Source organism: Dromiciops gliroides, chromosome 3 (assembly GCF_019393635.1).
Source record: "Dromiciops gliroides isolate mDroGli1 chromosome 3, mDroGli1.pri, whole genome shotgun sequence".
Taxonomy (NCBI): Eukaryota; Metazoa; Chordata; class Mammalia; order Microbiotheria; family Microbiotheriidae; genus Dromiciops; species Dromiciops gliroides.
In genome coordinates this window covers 282,431,006-282,447,339 of record NC_057863.1, presented here as the reverse complement: position 1 = coordinate 282,447,339, position 16,334 = coordinate 282,431,006, and the positions used below count along the sequence as shown (strand labels likewise).

General features: G+C 37.9%; 1 protein-coding gene across 1 annotated transcript in view; it reads left to right on the top strand.

The window, feature by feature from the left end:
• Nucleotides 1-16,334, top strand: part of LANCL3 (LanC like 3) — a 105,002-nt gene that overhangs the window by 59,921 nt on the left and 28,747 nt on the right. Inside the window, exons 2-3 of the mRNA XM_043991162.1 lie at nt 12,869-12,992; nt 15,680-15,877. Coding sequence (XP_043847097.1) covers nt 12,869-12,992; nt 15,680-15,877 — 322 coding nt within the window. The remainder of the gene's footprint in view (nt 1-12,868; nt 12,993-15,679; nt 15,878-16,334) is intronic.

Here is a 16,334-nt window from a genome sequence, read left to right as displayed (position 1 = left end):
CACAGTCCTTCCTCACTTAAATCCAATTCAGTACAAGTCATGACATCACCACAATGTCATGGTCCTCTTTGAGATGGAAGGACAAGCAACAACTGACGTCATCAGGAGGATGAGGGCCTGACTTTACACTGAATTCTCTACATTAGTGAAACCAGTTTTGAACCATACATACACACACACACACACACACACACACGCATGCATATACATGCACATGCACACACACACACACGCACACACACACACACATATACATACATTTAGAGTTGTAAACTAGTTTCTTTGAAAGGAAAGGCTATCAAAGAGCACCAAATCTAGAGTTAGGAAGTCCTGAGTTCAAATTCAGCCTGAAACTTATTAGATAAGTGACTGGGTAAATCATTTAACTTTCTGGGGATCTCAGCTTCCCTTATCATTAAAATGGAGGTATTCAAATACCTCCTAAGTATAAAACAAAATCCTATGGTTGTTGTGATAAAATGAAATAGTTGTAAAATGATTTGCAAACCTTAAAGTGCTATATGAATGCTAGCTATTATTGTTAATTGTTCTGATTCCTCAAATGAGCACTATGAGAATATACCACAGCAATTATGTCCTAGTGACTAGGGCATACAGCTACATGCTGATATGTAGGAATGAGCTGCCATCAAAACATTTTTTTATTAGAAATATCCTTAGCATAAGGCCACATTACTCTAAAAGCATAATGAAAGAATGTCACTGGAGAAGGGGTTGTTTTAGGTGTCCACTTGCCTCTAACCGAGTCATCTAGAAAGCTCTTGAAAGTTGTTCACTAACTCCTTCCTGGAAGACACTGAGTGTATACTGCATTACCAGAAGACTTCTATAAATATTTAATTTTGTTGATTTTTAAATTTAAATTTAATTTTTAATTTAAATTTTTTTGGTGCTGCAGTGGATTGAGATCTGTTTTTCTTCACTAGTTCCTCATCGTTTCCCAGTTTATATTTTTTGACGTCAGAATAAAGAGCACCAGCTTTTTTTTTTTTTTTTTTTTTTTTTTTTAGTGAGGCAATTGGGGTTAAGTGACTTGCCCAGGGTCACACAGCTGGTAAGTGTTAAGTGTCTGAGGCCAGATTTGAACTCAGGTACTCCTGAATCCAGGGCCAGTAGTCTATCCACTGCGCCACCTAGCTGCTCCCAAGCACCAGCTTTGAAATTATTTCTTCACCTATGTTTTCAGAAGGAGATCCCTCTGTTCAATCACTTTAATGACTTATGGGTAATTAAAACTCCCCAGACTCCCCCAAACTCCTCTCTTCCTTACATTCCAAGCATAATAGTCAGAAAACACAAAGTAAATTCAGATATAAGAGACTTTATATAGCCAGGTGTGCTCCACTTGAAGAGTAATTAAAAATAAGTAAAACAAAACCATTTTGGCTAAGGATCCCCAGCCAGTCATACCTTGGAACATGGTTCTCCTGATGTGGTCTGTTGAAAGATGTGCCTGCTGGTCATGCTTCTGGTTTTCTGGCACAGTAAACATTTGTATACAAAATACCTTTCTTACTTTTCAGTTTTATGAAAAATCCCCAGGCTAGGGATTCTTAATCTTTTTGGTGTCATAGTCCCCTTTGGCAGTCTGGTAAAAACTATGGACCTCTCCTCAGATTTATATTTTTAAATAACGGAATGAAGTGGTAAATTTCAGTTAGAGGTTAGTAAAAATAAAGATGTGAGTTTTTTTCCCTGGTCCAAATTTATAGATCACCTGAAATATGTCTATGATCCCTTTGGAGGTTAAGAATCCCTTTTCTAGGCCCTTTTCATCAGCTGTCCTTATCTGATTTCTCTGGCCTAATCTTACAGTTTTCTAAATAACATTCTTCCACTTCATCTAAGTTGGTCAATTTGGTTCAATTCAACAAACACAATTAAACAGAATGAGTTCCTTGGTGCTGACACCCACTTTCATCGGGGAAATACAGAGATATCAAATTTAGATCAGACATAGTCCTTGATCCAGGTGTTTAGGGCACTATACTAGGTGATGGAAGGATAAAGTTTAGGGAAGCCAAGGTCACTGCCCCACTGAGGCTCAGTTGAGATGAAGAATATGAAACAAAATTAAATAATTATAATTTAAAATATATTGGCTCAGTGCCCCAGGAAACTCTACAACTGTAAGTTGCAAAGAGGACTCTGGTCTGCCTTGGTAGAGGAAGTATCTTCATTGAGCGTTAGTGTACTGAGGTAGAGAGTTAATGTACCAGTAAGATCATAGTTCAGTAAAATAAGCAAATACATACATCCAGGAGCCAGCCTAAATCTGAAAGATAATTGTTCAATTTTCAGTGAATTCTTATACCTCAGAAATTAGCAGATGTTGATTGTCTAGATTTACGAAAACAATGGAGAAAATGTTAATAACACAGATTAAGCATAAAGTGTGTTATAGTACCTTCCCCCCACCTCCTGGAGAGCAGATTGTTAAATATTTACCATGGGGGGCAGCTAGGTGGTGCAGTGAAAAAAGCACTGACCCTGGATTCAGGAGGACCTGAGTTCAAATCCAACTTCAGACACTTGACACTCACTATCTGTGTGACCCTGGGCAAGTCATTTAACCTTCATTGCCCTGAAAAAAAAAATATTACTACCCTGACCCTGAATATATACATATACATATATATGTATGTGTAATTATATATATGTGCGTGTGTGTATAATTATATATGTGTGTGTGAGTCTATCTAGCTGTCTCTCTATCCATCCATCCATCCATCCATCCATCCATCCATCCATCCATCCATCCATCTATCCATCCATCTATCCAAATATTCCTTCTCAGGGAGCAAGAACCAGGTCTTTGGGAAATTCTAAATATGCTCAAATGAATGACCATATATACAAGATTTTTTTTTCATTGTTTGGTGACAGTTGTCATGTCAATACAAAATAAGAAATCCAGCAATTCCCTTCCACAGTTCTCCAAGGCAATGGTCTCCGAAGTGGGGACTGGAGGTCCCCACAGGGCTGAGGCCTGATACAAAGGGTCTATGATCACCAAAACAAGAAAAAGTGTCCCTTCTTTCCCCTTTAGTGCAAGCTACCAACCTCCCTCCTTCTTAGCTGGCCACTTGGGCTTCAGAGCTTCCAAGCACTTTCAGAAGCAGCTGTGAGTCCATTCCAATTCCACGTCCCCCAGGGTCACCTTGTGGCTATGGCAGGTGTGCCTTGGAAGAAAATCTCTGTCTTAGTTCAGGTCTTCATATTCTCTCACCTCCAGTATTGCAGTAACATCTTGATTGGTCTCCCAGTCTTCTCTTTCCCTTCTCCAATCCATTCTCAGTTGCCAAAATGATTTTCTTTTTCTTTCTTTCTTTCTTTCTTTTTTTTTTATGAGGCAATTGGGGTTAAGTGACTTGCCCGGGGTCACACAGCTAGTAAGTGTGTAAAGTGTCTGAGGTCGAATTTGAACGCAGATCCTCCTGAATCCAGGGCCGGTGCTCTATCCACTGCACCACCTAGCTGCCCCCAAAATGATTTTCTTAAAGTGCAGGTCCGACCATGTCACTCTACTCAATAAATGCCTGTGATATCCTGTTGACTGCAGAATCAAATATTATTTCATCTTGATTTCATCATTTTAAAAATATCTATTTTGTGTAGATTTTAAAGTATCCATAATTATTTGTTTGTTTATTGTTCAAAATGTTTTAAGTCATATACAACACTTCATGACTCCATTTGGGGTTTTCCTGGCAAAGATACTGGAGTGCTTTGCCATTTTCTTCTCCAGCTCATTTTAAAGATGAGGAAACAGGCAAACAAAGTTAAAAGTGACTTGCCCAGGTCACACTGCTAGTATTTGAACTCAGATCTTCCTGACACCAGGTCGAAGAATCTATCTACTAGACCACCTAGGTGTCCCAATAGTATATGTGTGTACACACACACACACACACACACACACACACACACACACACACACACACACACATATATCAGGGCAATGAGGGTTAAGTGACTTGCCCAGGGTCACACAGCTACTAAGTGTCAAGTGTCTGAGGACAGATTTGAACTCAGGTCCTCCTGAATCCAGGGCTGGTGCTTTATCCACTGGGCCACCTAGCTGCCCCTGTATATAATTTATAAATAAGTTAATTTATACATTTTTGGGGTTTCTGCTCACAGTTTTTTTAACTCATAGAGTTATGCTGGCAAATATTTAACGACTGGCTTTCCAAAAAACCCCCCAAAACCCAGATCCATGACACACTTTTAAGTCTAATTAGCATTATAAATCCTTTCTTCATTACTTTTTAAAGTCTAGATCAAGGCTTTTTAAACTTTTTTCCATTTGTAACCCTGTTTCACCAGAGAAATTTTATGGGACTCCGGGGAATACAGGTATCCAAAACAATTTAAGAAGCTTTGGTCTAGGGTACCTTGGCCACACCCACATTTGTTTGAATACAATAATGAACATGTGCAGATATGCCCACTACGTTGGTACTTCAGATGCCTCACATTTAGTGGGTGAGTCTTCTCTTCCTTCCATAAATATTCGGATAACAGAGGCCATTTACGCAACAGACACTTTAAAACTCTATAATCATGAGATGAGGATTAGTAAAGGGGACTCTTTACTGATGGACATATCCGGAACGAGGTGTAGTGAAGGGATGTCCGAAAAGAAAGACGGGACTCTAGCTCAGGAGCAAACTGTGTGACCCGGAGGAAATCAATTTCACCTTTCTGTGTTAGGGTCTCTTCATGCACTCCCTCACAGCCAGAGCCTTGGTTTCCCCCTGTAAACATTAGTTCCCCCGGGCTTCGCTTGTGGAAACTAGAGAAAACCCAGAAACCAGATAATTCAGATAAATGATACAAGACTAAAACTGATTAATAACCCCATGCCATCTCCGCTTGTGGGGAGGGGGACTAGGGCAAAGAATCCCAAGCCCAGCAGACTCCTTAGACGTGAAGCACGTGCACCTGCTGCGATAATCATCCTAGCCTCGACTCACTTTGATGTTCTCAACTTTAGCTATAAACAATGACATGCAAAGCACTGGGGATTCCAGGCTACCGTCACTCCTACGCACGGGTGGCATGACTCCCATTCTCACATTTCCTCTCCTCCTCTTATTCACACGACTGAATCGTTCTAACTGCGACATCATATTCCTTTCTTTCCTCCGCACATCCTGAGGCTTGCTAGCTTTCACTCCCAATGATGTTTTCAAATGCCAGCACTGGGAATACATCCCATTTTCTTTAGACAAAGCTCTAGGGACTAATTGGGAGCTCTGAGCAGCTGTGTTCCCTCGCCCAGCTGTTCCCTCTCTTCTGGCATTCTCAGACTTTGATGTTCTGGGCTTCAATTTTTCTCATGTTTAAAAGAAAGGGGTTGGACAGATAACGCCCCATCAGCTCTAAATTTTTATAGTTCAGCCGTTATTTGGACTTTACCCAAATCAAATAACCTTCAAACTTGCTTCATACCTTGTTCGGTGTCTATACGCTTGTTGTAAGAAAAATTCTTTATTTGAGATTTCACCGCGGATTAGCCAGGCAAAAGTCAGGGCAAGAAGAATTAAAGAAGTTTACGACAAGTATGACAAGGTAGCAAGACTTCGATGGGCTGATCGCTGGAGATCAGAGATGCCTTCAAGGTGGGCCAGCTTTTATTGGGAACTTCAAAAAGACAATTCAGATCGGTCTGCCTCAGCAAAAGAGGCTGGATCTTTGCTTCTCAGTTCTTCCCCAAGGTTGGAAGAACATGGCAATTTGCAGGTAGGGGTATATATGTCATGGGTAGGAACAAGAAATACAAAACGCTGCAGACTTGGCGTCCCCTTCTCCGACACTGATTGACAAGCAAGACTGGGAACAATGGGATACTGAGTCAGCATAACTTTCAATATAGTCTAGTATCCTTTGCTTTCAGATATTACAATGAAACTCAGCCTACAAAAGACAGTTTTGTCATATGCAAGGAAGGATACTGATGTTGTGTAAATAGGGATGGAAGATGATGGTAGTGATTCTTCCCCCCCCCCCATACACACTTGCACCCCCCCCTTCTTTTTGCAATGGCTTAAATGAACCAAGGTGGCTTCATTGCAATCCCCATCCACTCTTTTCACCCAGAGGCACTCATCTTAATGACTGCTAAACTGCCTATTAGGTGCATTGGGCCAGGAGTCAGGAGATTTGAGTTCAAATTTAGCTTCAGACACTTATTAGCTGTGAGACCCTGAGCAAATCACTTAACTTCTGTCTGCCTCAGTTTCCTCAGCTGTAAAATGGGGGTAATAATAGCCTGACAACCCCCCCCCCCCTTGCCCAGGGTTGTGGTCAGGATCAAATAATAATTGTATAGAACCTGGTACATGGTAAACACTATAGAAATACTAGCTATTATTATTTCTAAAGTCAAAGATAGAATTATAATGCCTTCTCTTTTCACCCCCAAGAGTAGGTTTTTAATAGTGAATGAATGTACAGATTGGGGGGTAAGGAAGGAGGGAAAAGTGGCAACTGTAGGAGAGAATCTATGGGCTCCTTCTTAGCCTTTAATATTTCCTGAGGGAAGAAGTAAACCTTTTTCCTGATTCTCCCCCCCCCCCCTCCACCTACCTATATTGGATCCTGTTTTTTCTTTTTATTTGCTGATCAATATACCCTAGGGAAGGTCTAGTCTGTTCCCTGAGATAAGGAATTGCATATGTAACAAGTCTCTATCCAGTGGAACAAGCTTGGGTTTCTCTTTGTTTCTTTTCTATGTTTTTGAGAGATAAGAGGAAAACACCCAGCCAGAATGTGTGACCTGAGGAGGTTTTACAATATTTCATCAACCAATTCTCTGTTCTAAGATGCTGATTAGAGATGCAAGAAACATGACCAGCACCCATCAAACACATTCGATTTTTTTCTGGGTTAAAAAAAACAACACAAAACAAAACAAACAATTGATCAAGTAAACAAAATAAAATTACAACAATAAATGCTTAAGTGGGGAACAAATAAATTAAGTCAACTCCTAATTATCTTACTAAATTGAGATAGAGAGCATGGATTATCAAATTATCAGAGTAATTTAAAAAACGTTTCATTTTAGTCTTTTAGTTGTTCTCCCCCGCTTTGTGGAATTTCCAGACAAGTGAATTCAAGAGGTAAATTAGGCAGACAGGATATTAGAATGTTAAAAAAAATGTTTTTTTTTTAATTAAAAAAAAAACCTAAGGATTCTCTCTGGTAAATGATTGGTGGTAATCCATTACAAAGCTTATGGAATTTGTGGCCTAAAGAACAGGCTAGACATATTAAAGCCCAAGAGGGCATAGAACTTTGTTATATTGTCAGCATGGTACTAGGTTTTGAATTGAGTAAGATTATATTTAATACCACTGAAAGTCAGACAGTGATAGTGAAAAATTCTTCTCTATAAAGGTGAAGGGACTGATTTCTAAAGTCTTCTTCAGCCTTCAGTCTATATTGCGAATGTAGTTCTTGTTCTTATAATTATCAGCCATGTGACCTTAGGCAATGCCTCTGAATTTGAGCACCCTCCTTTGTAAACTAGATATAATAATACTTACAATACCCACATGGCTTTTGTGTGAAAAGAACTTTCTGAACCAACATTCTTGAGTTTCTTTTGTGTCATGGGCACCTTTGACATTCTGGTGAAGTGTATAAACCCTGTTAAATGAATACATGGATCACCTGGATTTGATGGAGGTACCTTATTATCCAAAAGTATTTTTTATGAAACCCTGCATTAATAGGACCAAAATGCCCTTCAACTGAACTCCAAACCTGAACCCAGAGAGCTAGCAGATAAAAGACCCTACCGAGTGACTTCTTATCCCTCAGGATAGTAAGTCCCTATCTTAAGGTAACATCTGGGTGTCCTTATCCTTGCCAAAATCCCTTTTTGGAATCCTGTAGTCTCATCATGATGCTTCTGTATTCCCTCCACACTTGATATAACTGAAATTGTTTAACTGCTTTTTGCTTCTGGGTTGATTTCTATATCATACTATTGAAACTCATAATGCCCTATAATCAGTGGACTAAAACCTTATATACCCTCAAAAATGGGGAGTCCCCTGAGCTTCTCTCTTAGGAAGGAAGTCTCCACATAATCATGCGGTGTTATCTTTCTTCTTGGGACAAAATATTAAATTGATATTATGTTTTTCTGTCTGTCTGTGATCTGTTTTGTAGGAGGACAGGTATCATGTTCTCTGATCTGGTTTTATAGGAGATATAAGGTATTGTAATTTCTCTGATCTGTTTATTAATTTTGTAGGAGTGATTAAAGATTATTTCTCAGATCTGTTTGTAGGAGACAGGCAGATACTAAAACTATATTTTAATATTCAACAACCCCTTCTCAGAACAAAGTTTTTAAATGCATAAAATAAAATACCTAAGAGTGCAAAGGAAACCAATTTCAATGAAATACAGTTTAAAAAATATTTTCCAGGGGCAGCTAGGTGGCGCAGTGGATAAAGCACCGGCCCTGGATTCAGGAGTACCTGAGTTCAAATCCGGCCTCAGACACTTGACACATACTAGCTGTGTGGCCCTGGGCAAGTCACTTAACCCCCACTGCCCCGCAAAAAAAAAAAAAAAAAAAAATCCAAAATTAGTAGATCCCTTGAGGACCCCAAGTTAAGAATCCCTGTTCTAAACTGTAATGTGAAACCCTGGGGAAGACACTGATAATATCAGTCGATGTAACAGATAGCATACAATGTTGAGAAAAAAAAGATGATTTAAGGTTAGAGTCAGGGTTACTGTTATAATTAGAAATGGAAGATTGCTTTGTGTTTTTTTTCTTTTTCTTTTATTTTCGGTTCCAAATTTTCTACCTCCTCCTTCCTTTCCCTCACTCATTGAAATAACAAGAAAAACAAAGTCCATTACAAACATATGTGAATAGTCATACAAAACAAATTCCCATGCAGAATTTAGAATTAGAATTCCCACCTGTCCTCCAAAAAAGAGAAAGAAGGAGGGAGGGAAGGAAGGAGGGAAGGAGGGAAGGAGGAAAGAGAAGGAAGGAAAGAGGAATTGATTTTTGATTACCTTTGATCTGCCAAGTTCATCAGTTCTCTCTCTGAAGGTGGATAGTATGTTTCATCATGAGTCCTTTGGAATTGTGGTTGGTCATTACTCAAATAAGAGTTCCTAAATGTTTCAGAGTTTATTATTTTTAAAAGATTTTTGTTGTTCAATTGTTTTTCAATCATGTCTGATTCTTTGTGACCCCATTTGGTCAAAAATACTGGAATGGCTTGCTGTTTCCTTCTCCAGCTCATTTTACAGATGAGGAAATTGAGGTAGAGTTAAGTAACTTGTCCAGACTCACGCAACTGTTTGAGGCCATATTTGAATTTAGGAAGAACTCAGGTCTGACTCTAGGCTTGATGCTCTTATCCACTGTGCCACCTAGTTGCCCTTCTTCCAATATTATTTTTATATAAATTGTCCTCTTGATTCTGCTCACTTCTCTCTTTATCAGTATATACATGCCTTGCCAGGTTTTTCTGAAACTATCCTCTTCATCATTTCTTACAGCATAATAGTATCCCATCACATTCATATACCATAACTTTTTCAGCCATTCTCTAATTGATGAGCAATATTTTATTTTCTAATTCTTCATTAACCCCAAAAGAACTGCTTTAAATACTTTTGTACATATGGCTCTTTTTCCTTTTTTCTTTGAATTCTTTGGGGAATAGACCTAGTAGTGGTCAAAGTAAATGTACAGTTTAATGACTTTGGGGACATGGTTTCAAATTGCTTTCCAGAATGACTAGACCAGTTCACAGCTCTATCAACAGTGAATTATAGAAGCTATAATTCCCATAGTCTCTTCAGCGTTTGTCATTTCCCATTTTTGTCAATTTAGCTAATCTTGTAGGTGTGAGATGGTACCTCAGAGTTACTTTAATGTGCATTTCTCTGATTATTAGTGATTCAGGGCATTTTTTTCATACAGCTATTGATAGCTTGAATTTCTTCTGAAAAATGTCTATTCATATCCTTTGAGCATTTGTTAATTGAGGAACAGCTCTTATTCTTATAAATTAGTCTCAGTTACCTTTATATCTTAGAAATGAGGCTTTAGAAACTGTTGCAAATATTTTCCCTAATTTCCTGGTTTTTCTTCTAATTTTAACTGCATTGGTTTTATTTGTGAAAAAAAACTTTTTAAACAGTCAAAACTTTTTATGCAGTCAAAATTGTCTATTTTACCTACTTTTGAATCTCTCTCTCCCCCTGTCTTTATTCTGTTTGGTCAGAAAGTCTTCTTTTGTTCATAGATCTGACAGATAATTTCTTCTATGCTTCTCTAATTTGCTTATGACACATTTATGTCTAAAACATGCACCCATTTGGAGCTTATCTTTTATATGGTGTTGGTTACACCTAGTTCTGCCTGACTGTTTTCCAGTTTTCCCAACAGTTTTCATTTAATTATGCTCAATAAGGAATTTTTGCTCCAAGAGCTGGAATCTTTGGGTTTATAAAAAATTAGGTAATTGTGTTGATTTGCTTCCATATATGGTGTACCTAATCTATTTCACTGATCAGTCTCTTTTTTTCTTATCTAGTACCAAGGTGTTTGGACAGTTATAGCTTTGTAGTATAGTTTGAGATCAGGTACTGCTGGCTCTCTCCATTCCTATTTTTTTCATTGATTCCCTTGATATTCTTCACCTTTTCTTCCTCCAGGCAAATTTTAAAAAAATTATGTTTCTTACTCTATAAAGTAGTCCTTTGATAGTTTGATCAGTATAACCAAGAATAAGTAAATTAATCTAGGCAGAATTATTTTATTATATTGGCTTACAAAAGATTATATACATGTATATGTATGTATGTGTGTGTATATATATAGAGAGATATTTTAACTATCCATGAATACTTCTTCAATTATTTAGAACTGTCTTTATTTGTATAAAGAGCATTTTGTAATTGTGTTCTGGTGTGTGTCTTAGCAGGTAGACACTGACTTATTCCATCCTATGTAGTTATTTCAAATGGAATTTCTTTTTCTATTTTGAAATAGTACTTTGAATGAGTTGGATGGATAAAACAGAGAAAATTGCTGTTAAGATCCAAGAAAATGGTTTTGACTGGGGGGATGCAGGGAAACCTTGGGGTTTTTAGGAATTTTGAAAAAGAACAGATTGTTTTTAGTGGTGAAGAGGTGATGAAGAGGGGTTGAAAAAGTAGACTACTTCTCAATTGGCTACTACAGAGATTAAATTGGTTAAAAACATAAAAATATCAAGTTGGTAAAAACAGATTTAAAAAAGATGAAATCTTCATGAAGATGAGACATTTGAGTTTTACTGTGTACTCATGATACTGTAGCCCCCCTTAAAGTATCACTTATAGAATGTAGTTTCTATTACTTTATATTATACATAGTATATATTTTGGGCATTTTTTCATCTCTCTTCCCCCAACTGGATGGTAAACTCCCTAAGAGCAAAGATCACTCCCCCCATATCCCCAGTCCTTTGCATAGTTATATTTGTTTATTGAATCAATATTATTATTGTTGTAGTTGTTAATATTATTATTATAGGATATTAAATCTGGGCCAGGCAAATCAGAGTAGTGCATTGTAACTCGTTAATAAATTGTTGCTATCCGGGGGCAGCTAGGTGGCACAGTGGATAAAGCACCAGCCTTGGATTCAGGAAGACCTGAGTTCAAATGCGACCTCAGACACTTGACACTTACTGGCTGTGTGACCCTGGGCAAGTCACTTAACCCCCATTGCCCGGCAAACAGAATAAAAAAAACCAAAACAATAAATTGTTGCTATCTTACTGCAAAATGAAATTGTGACTTAAGTGCCAGCTGTAACATGAACTAATTAGAAGTCTTAATCTCAGAAAATAGAACAAAACTGAATGGACTTCTCCTTGATCCAGGAATATGTTCACCCGGGGCAAGACTGAACTATAGAGGGAACCTTTTTCTATTTATTTTGCTTCAGACAGCCTTGTACATTTCCTATGGCTGGAAGATCCTGCTTATTATATTGATTGATGTATTAGATGGTAATCACTGTAGAAAGAACGTCATGCTGCAGATAATCTCATTTTGACCTTTATGAGACATCAGTTTGATGCGTGAAAATTTATCTTAATAGTTGTCTATTCAACTTTGTTTTCAATGGTGAAATGGTTCTGTGATGGCTAAAAGCTTTAACTGAGCATGTCAGGCAGTGGTGGTTTTCAAGAATAGTGCTTGTCTAAGCACAATTTAAATATCTTCTAATTGAAGCACCGTGTCTGGGCTAGACCTGTACTGCGCATGAAGAGTAACAGACTAGTTAAGCATGAGAATAGAGATGTTTATTATTGGCTGTTGTCTGAGCCATCCCTCTAGCCCGGTGACAATGATTAATGATGAAACAGATGAAAAGTGGTCAGCTAGAGCCTGTAACAGAAGAGACATGTGGGTTTTTTTGTGATAATGGACTCTGAGCAAAGAAGATATGATTTGACTATAAAAGAAAAAGTCACGATAGAGAAATTAATGGTCAGGTAAGGTTTGTACAGAAGTTATTACCATATATGCAAAGGATGCAAGGGATATGTGAACTGATTACAATCAAGGTCTGTATTTGACCCCCCCCCAAAAATAAAAAAAGGGAGGAAGGAACAAAGGAACAAAGGAAGGAAGAAGGAAGGAAGGGAAGAAGGAAGAAAGGGAGTGAGGAAGGGAGGGAGGAACAAAGGAAGGAAGGAAGGAGAAAAGAGGAAGGAAGGGAGGAAGGGAAAAGTCTTAATAACAAGATTTCTTCTTTTTGTGTGTGTGTGTTTTTTTTTTTGTTGTTGTTTTTACTTAGGTGTTGACCCCGGCACAGATTAAATCAATCTGCCAGGCAATCCTAGAATCAGGGAAGCAGTATGCAGTGAAGAAGAGAAAACCATTTCCTTTAATGTATTCTTATTATGGAACTGAATACTTAGGTAAGTAGAAGATGTAAAGAAAACCTTGGAGGATGAAGGTCTTTTGTGATTAAATATAACACTGACAGAAAACTAGAAAGGTTTTAAATAGTAATCAGAAACTTCACATAATGAGAACTCTAGAGATGGTAATCTTTTAAAATAAAAGCAGATGGGCAATGATAGTTTAATTTCTACTTTTATTTGCCATCATATAGTGGCAGAGGTTGAAACACAGCCATTAGAAAGTTTCCTCTAATATAGATGCAGATTTTTTTCTTCTAGATTGAGTTAGAAAGATTTTCGGGGGCAGCTAGGTGCCACAGTGGATAAAACACCGGCCCTGGATTCAGGAGTACCTGAGTTCAAATCCGGCCTCAGACATTTGATACTTACTAGCTGTGTGACCCTGGGCAAGTCACTTAACCCCCATTGCCCCACCCCCACCGCCCCAAAAAGAAAGATTTTCAAATTCCTTGAAAAATTCATTCTCTCCCTTCTGTATAGTAGGGAAGCATGAATGCAGCTACTTTCACTTCAGAAACAGCTTTAAAATGGATAGACCAAAACTAAGACTGCTGATTGGTAATGATCATAGAGACACAATCCACACCAAATGAAAGGTGATTACTTCTCTTAACTATGAATGCCTGCAAGAACAAACCTATAGAACACAGGAATAGAAACTTCCTGAGAGCATTCTTCGTGAACCTAAGCTATCCATTTCTCTGCATTGTGCAGTGAAAGAACAATGGATTTGGAGTCAGAGGATCTGGGTTCAAATTCTATTGCTATCATTCACCACCTTTGTGGTGTTAAGTAAATCAACTTAATCTTTCAGACTCTTGTTGGGATTTTTTGTTTGTTTGTTTTTGTTTTTTTTTTTCTGTAAAATTAGAGGATTGGACATCTGAACTGTCCTCTAGATATAAATTTGGCCATGATTGGATATGCTCCTTTGTATCTACTACACGGCAGATAGGTCGCAAAATGGATAAAGTGTTGGGTCCAGAGTCAGAAAGATTCATTTTCCTCAGTTCAAATTTATCCTTAGACACTTACTAGCTATATGGACCCTGGGCTGAACCCTGTTTGCCTCAGTTTCCTTGTCTGTAAAATGAACTGGAGAAGAAAATGACAAACCATTCTAGTATCTTTGCCAAGAAAACTACAAATGGGGTCATAATGAGTTAGACACAACTAAAATGACTGAACAACAACAAAGAAACATATATGCTCATATGTGTAGGATAAACTGAGCAGGAATCTACTACATCAATTTTTTTAAAAATGTGATTTTGTTACACATCATATGCATATTAACAACATAATGATTTAAAAATATATATGATATCCCATTTAAATCCTACATCCTCATCACATTAAAAAAATAAATATTCTCCTGAATAGCAATATTAATAGCAGCCCTACTCTATCTAGGCAGTACATGGAAATATTTCTTATTTAACTTTTTTCCTATTCAGTTTTTTTCTTTTAGTAACAAAATAGATCAATATTTTCTTACAAAACAGATTTTTCAAACTAAATCTTTAACCATACTCCAGGGAAGTATAAGAACAGTGCTTTCAAGTTTCTTGACCTTAATTTTAAAGATGATAATTTTTAATCTGGAGACCAGAAAGCTCCTTACAATTTTTTCTGAAAGCCCAGATTGGGGAAATAAGACTTTTGCTCAAATTTCCTTTTGTAGTTCTGAGGTTATTGGCATATTTTAAAAAAATGAAGCAATTTTTGTCCTCAAATCCTTTGATAGGGATGACTAGAAATTAGATGGAGATGATGAGAAAGCTAAAAAGCTTTCTAAAAGACAACAAAGCACCATTCAGAAAGAAGTGCAGTTCCTGTCTATACAATAAATTGTGATAGCTAGAGCAAAGTCAAAGGCATCTGAGTGGGAGGAAGAAAGCATCAAATATGAAAAGTTGTTAAAGAACAAGCCCAGAGACTTGTGTATTGACAAAGGTGTCCCTCCCCATCAGTGAATACCACACTAACTTGAATTTGAAAGGAGAGGAAAGGGGGAGTAAAACTTAACTTTTCTTTAACAACTTTTTCTTTAAAGAGAGTACAAATGAATGGTGTGTAAACAATATTGTAGAGGAAATGTTTCATATACTTGAAGACTGTCTTTAACTACCTTCAAGCATTTTAGAGACACAGACAGGCCTAGTGTGCTAATTCGGATCAGTAATCCCTACTACTATAGATCGTGGAAGCTGGTTGAGTGCTTGAGTTCAGGAGTTCTGACCTTAATAGGACTAAAGCCATTTGGGTTTCCAGACTAAGATTGGCACTAATCAAATGAGCTCCTCAGAGGTAAAGGGCTACCAGTCTCCTTAAGGAAAGTGAATTAGCCCAAGTCAGAAAAATGGAGCAGGTGGAGATCAGTATTGGGATCAGGCCTATTAGTAGCTACTGCACTTACAGCCTGGATGACATAATGAAACCCAGTTCCAAGAAGAAAATAATTATTATGTAGTGGAATCCTATGTGCTAATAAAAGTCATTCTAATCTTTACATTAAAGTCGGTTCCTTAGAGACTCTACTTGGTTAGCCTAATTGTCATTACGTGAAAGTAATAGACCTGCCTCAAAAAAACAATCTATAACTATCTCCTCTAATCTAGATTGGTCTCCTAATTACTGTACCATGGTGAAGCTTTACTCCATTTTGCTTTCGTTTATAGGTGCCGCTCATGGCTTGTCCTCCATTCTCCAAATGCTGCTCTCTTACCATGAGCACCTCCAACCTGCTGATCGGGAGCTGGTCTGGCAGAGTGTTGATTTCCTCATGGAACAGGAACAAAATTGCAACTGGCCTCCAGAGCTAGGAGAAATGATTGAGAGGGAAAATGAGCTGGTCCACTGGTGTCATGGAGCTCCAGGTTACATATTTTAATTTAGCTGAAAGTATCCTCCCACATCTGGTATAGCAGGAAGGAGAGAGAGAGAGAGAGAGACAGAGAGAGACAGAGACAGAGAGAAAGAGAGAGACACAGAGAGACAGAGACAGAGATAGACACAGAGAGACACAGAGAGATAGAGAGAGAGACAGAGAAAGACAGAAAGACAGAGAGACTACCTCTAGTGACTTCTGGAAAGTGCTATCATGTCATTCTGATGAAATAAAGTGCTTGGGACACATTTTTCAGTCAAGAAATCATAAGACTTTACAGAGCATGCAGAAGGGATTGAGTTTAGCTTGGCAGATTGTCTAAAAGAATTACTAGGCTCTGAAAAATTATTTCAGTTGTACTAAATTTGCATTGGACTGTCCTGATCTAAGTACATGAAAGTATACCATCAAAGTTGTCACCAATAAATATTTGGGAATTATGCATG